Source organism: Vombatus ursinus, unplaced genomic scaffold, assembly GCF_900497805.2.
Source record: "Vombatus ursinus unplaced genomic scaffold, bare-nosed wombat genome assembly UNPS02015152.1, whole genome shotgun sequence".
NCBI classification, from domain to species: Eukaryota; Metazoa; Chordata; class Mammalia; order Diprotodontia; family Vombatidae; genus Vombatus; species Vombatus ursinus.
In genome coordinates this window covers 3,115,189-3,119,259 of record NW_020954930.1, presented here as the reverse complement: position 1 = coordinate 3,119,259, position 4,071 = coordinate 3,115,189, and the positions used below count along the sequence as shown (strand labels likewise).

The 4,071-nt window shown below is 50.6% G+C and overlaps 1 protein-coding gene across 1 annotated transcript; it reads right to left on the bottom strand.

Annotated features, from left to right (window-relative positions):
- Window positions 1-1,293, bottom strand: GPR101 (G protein-coupled receptor 101). The gene has a single exon (XM_027846420.1). It carries the CDS (start codon window positions 1,291-1,293, stop codon window positions 1-3), a length of 1,293 nt encoding a protein of 430 aa, XP_027702221.1.
- Between the last annotated feature and the right edge of the window lie 2,778 nt (window positions 1,294-4,071).

Below are 4,071 nucleotides of genomic sequence, written 5' to 3'. Positions count from 1 at the left end.
CTAGGATTTCCAGGCTGAAGTCAGAGAGAAGTGCGAAGGGAAAGCCCGGCTGTCGGTCATCGTCATCGTCATGGCAAAGTTGTTGTCGGTGCTGGAGTCCTGGCCTCGGGGTGGCCTTTTGCAGAAGAGCCCAAGCAAGGCCAAGGTGAGTTCCTTCTTGATGCTCTTGTGCATGTACCCATAGGTGTAAGGGTGGAGGCAGCACTGCAGGAAGAAGAGCAGGCAGATGCAGGAGTTGACCCAAGGTGGGGCTGTTCCCACCGCAGTAGAGACGGCAGCCAGCAGGCAGTAGGGTCCGATGCACAGGATGAAGGAGGCGATGATGACGAAGATCACTCGGGCAGCCTTGCAGTGGTAAGGGTTGGGCTTCACAGGGCACCTCTTGGGGCTGGTCTGGAATGGGCAAGGGATCGAGACAATGGCATCACCATCCTCTCCCTCTGCCTCTCCCTCTCCCTCACTAGCTTCTTCTCCAGCGACAGTCTCCTCCACTGGTTCCTGCAGGCTCCGGGGCCTCACGGGATGCACTAGAGCATTCTGCCTTCGAGCTGCTCGGAATACCATCCCATAGCAGCCCACTAGGATGGCCACTGGACAGAGGAAGGACAGCAGGATATTCAGGACAGTGTAAGAGGGGCTTGAGCTCCAGATGACGACGCACAGAGAGCTCTCCTTGTCATAGTCGATCTCCCCCCAACCAATCGCAGGGGGAGCGCTCTGAATCAGACTGAAGATCCAAGTGCCCAAGATGAACATGGCTCCCCATGAGGTTGTCATCTTGTTGGGATAGGACAGAGGGTAGATAATGGACAGGTACCTGTCGATGGACACCACAATGATAGTGTTGATAGAGGCGTAGGCAAAGAGGTGCATCAGGGTAACCAGGATGGTGCACAGGTGTTGGCTGAAGGGCCAGAAGGAAGGCAGGGAGCCTGCCACCACCCAGGGTATCACTATGGCTGTCTGGAACAGATCTGCAATGAGGAGGTTGAGGATGAAGCGGTTGGCAACCTGCAACAGCTGGGGCTTCCGATGGAACACTAGCAGTAGCAGGGTATTCCCTAGAAGGGAGACACAGATGAAGGAGGAGAGGAGGGAGATGCGGACTATGCAGTGGAAAAGACTGATCATCGAGGACTCCTCACTGCTGTTGCTACTCACACTGCTGCCGCCACTGCTGTTGCCTCTGCTAATGCTGCTGTTACCTTCGCTGCCACAACTGCTGTTGTAAGTGCTGCTGTTCGCATCTCCTGAGAGATGAGTGGAATTACCGAGTCCCTGGGACACAGCCATGGCTCCCAGATTCTGCCTTCTGTCACGTAATGCCACAGAGTTTTTTCTAACGAAGTGTAATGCCGACGGTGGTCAGATGCCAGAGGATGCCTTTTCCATGTCTGTTTGCATCTAAGGTCTGAAGGAGAGTTTAATGTTCATTCCATGGGCCTAAGCAAATGTGTGGGGAGAGTTACCCATCCATGAGAAATGGCCTTTACCTCCTCTAATCGCCTCCTTTCCTGAGAGGGCCCTTTCCTGATGCAAAACCCCTAGGCCCAAGACAAGCCTCTGAGATGAATTCAATTGACACTGTGGTCACACCACATCAGTTATTAAGGAAAAAAAAAAGCAGTACCCCACATATGCTCCCCTTTCTTAACAGGTTTAACTTGCCTTTTTCTCTTCTGGTACAGTACTGCAGTTTACCATGGAGACCAGCTCTAACTGTAACACTGGCTCACATCGATTTCTTGGTTTCTCATTATAACAGCACCAACTGCAGAATGCAGGGAGGATACAGGCTGCCAAATGTAGAGGGAAACTGGTAAAAATGAAGAAGTAGCCACTGACAGCTGGGGAACAGCTGTTCTTCCCCGGTGGGGCAATTAGTGGACTGGGTGGGGGGAGTATACCACACAGGGACCCTGGCCTTGCCTGAGTGGCAGGCGGGACCCTGTAGGGGGGGCAAAAAGGGTAACTGGAAGAAAGAGGAAAAAAAAACCATCAGGTACAAAGAAAAATGTTAACAGTCACATAATGGAGTGGAATAAGAGTTTCTAGACAATATCTAGTTAAATTTCAGCTGATGAGAGAGGCAAATAATAAAAGAGGCAAATAGTTAACATGAACCTTTTGAAGACCGTGGCATGGTCCAAACCCTAGCTCTCCGTGGAAATTTGGGTTTCACGTGTAACTGGTGCTAGCAGCATCCACATTCCCTTATCATGCACAAAAAAGAACAAATAATCTTTTCCCTCGTGAGTTAATATAAATGGGATTACCTGTTGATGCCCCGATGTTTGATCGGGCTTCGCTCTTCACTCCACACTGATGAAAAGATGCTGGCTAAGGCGCCTTCCTCCTTTCCCCGTCCTTATCCCACGAGCATTTCAGTCAGGCTCCAGGCTGAAAGATAAAATCCTGTCATGTCCTCTCTTGGTAGCAAGCAGCTTCCTTCGAGTGTCTGGATCTGCTTTGCTAACAGAGAGAGCTGTCTAGCAGCCTAGAGAGCTGAGCGGTCCGGCCAGCTCTGGGCTCAGCTCTTTGAGCAAATGCCAGCTGCCTTCCGAGTGGGGAAGGTAGCCTCAGCTGTCAGCTTACTGATCACAGAGCCTTGCTCTGGGAGATGCGGCTCTTGGGGCTGCGCTTGATTTCTGCGGGAGCCGATGCTTCATTGAGAGGTAGCCTCGGCTCTACCCCACTGTGGCAATGACAACATTTGGGTCTTGGCAGTTAAAGCCATGATGTCAGTGTGAGGAATGACCTACCAAGATTTGGGTCCTGAGCAGGGGGAGGAGAGAGCAAGGGGGGACGTCTCATTTGGTTTTAGGTGAAGGAAAGATTTTGTCCTTTTAAAAATCGGGGCTCAGGGATATTTTCCTGCCTTCCCCCCCCCCCCCCCCGAGCCCAATTCTGATAGACACTGTAAGCTGACTTGCAAGTTAAAAATCCCTGCCTGCATTTAAAATACTACCTCTGCTACTGACTACCTGAGTGACCTTGAGCAAATCACCCCCCCCACCCCCCCCCCCCCCCCCCCCCCCGCTACCTGTGTGATTCTCAGCAAGTCACTTTGATCACTTCTCCTCCCGGAGCTCAATGGTCACTGGCTACCTGGGTGATCCCAAGCCAGTCCCTTGCTTCATTTCTCCTTCCTGGCTCTCAGGGGGTCTCAGCTGCCGTAGCTGTGAGCTGATGAGGGACTTGTCTTAGAGGGTCCCTGAGGTCCCTTCCAGCCTGAAATCCTATGATGAAGAGAATGCTAGCCGATGTTTGTATAGCAGTTTACAGGGTGTCTTACAGTCATTTTCTCATCCCGAGCCTCACAATAGCCTTTCCAGGGAGGTACCGCAGGCATTATTAACCCCGTTTTATACTACAAGAAAGCTGCGGCTCAGAGGGGTAAATTTTGCCTGTGGTCACACAGCAAATAAGGGTCAGAGGCAGGATTTAAATTTGAGTCTCTCCTGACTTTTAAGTCTTATGTTCATGAGATTTCCAGCTTTAGAGCCAGAAGGGACCTCAGAAACCATCTAGTTGAACCCCGCCCCCCACACACATACTTTACAGGGAAGGAAACTGAGGCCCAAAGAGGTGAAGGGTTTTATCCAAGGTCACACAAATAATAAGGGGGCAGAAGAAGGATTTGAACCCTGGACCTCTGCCTCCAGAGCCAGGGCTCATTCCATTGTACCTCCTTCTTTCCATGATAGCCCAGTGATGATTATTAATATTTATCCATCCCAATCACTCTATTACAAACAATATAAAAATAATAGATTGTCTCACACATATTGATTATCAACAACACCATAATCTCTCAAGTATCTGTAACTTCTCCGGTATACCTACCCTCTCCAGCACAGCAGAGCCTGATTGCTCTCCAACCTGGGAAGGGGTTTTTAAAAGACAGGTAGGCAATGCAGTAGAAAGAATGACCGACCGACCGACCAACCGAATGAACACACAGGAAAGAATGACCGACCGACTGACCGAACATTGAATTAGGAGTCAGAAAATCTCAATTCAAACCTCAGCTCTACCACTTGCTACCTATGGGACCTTGGGCAAGCCATT

Coding starts and splice junctions, on each gene's coding strand:
- GPR101 (XM_027846420.1), bottom strand. CDS start 1,293: ATGGCTGTGTCCCAGGGACTCGGTAATTCCACTCATCTCTCAGGAGAT.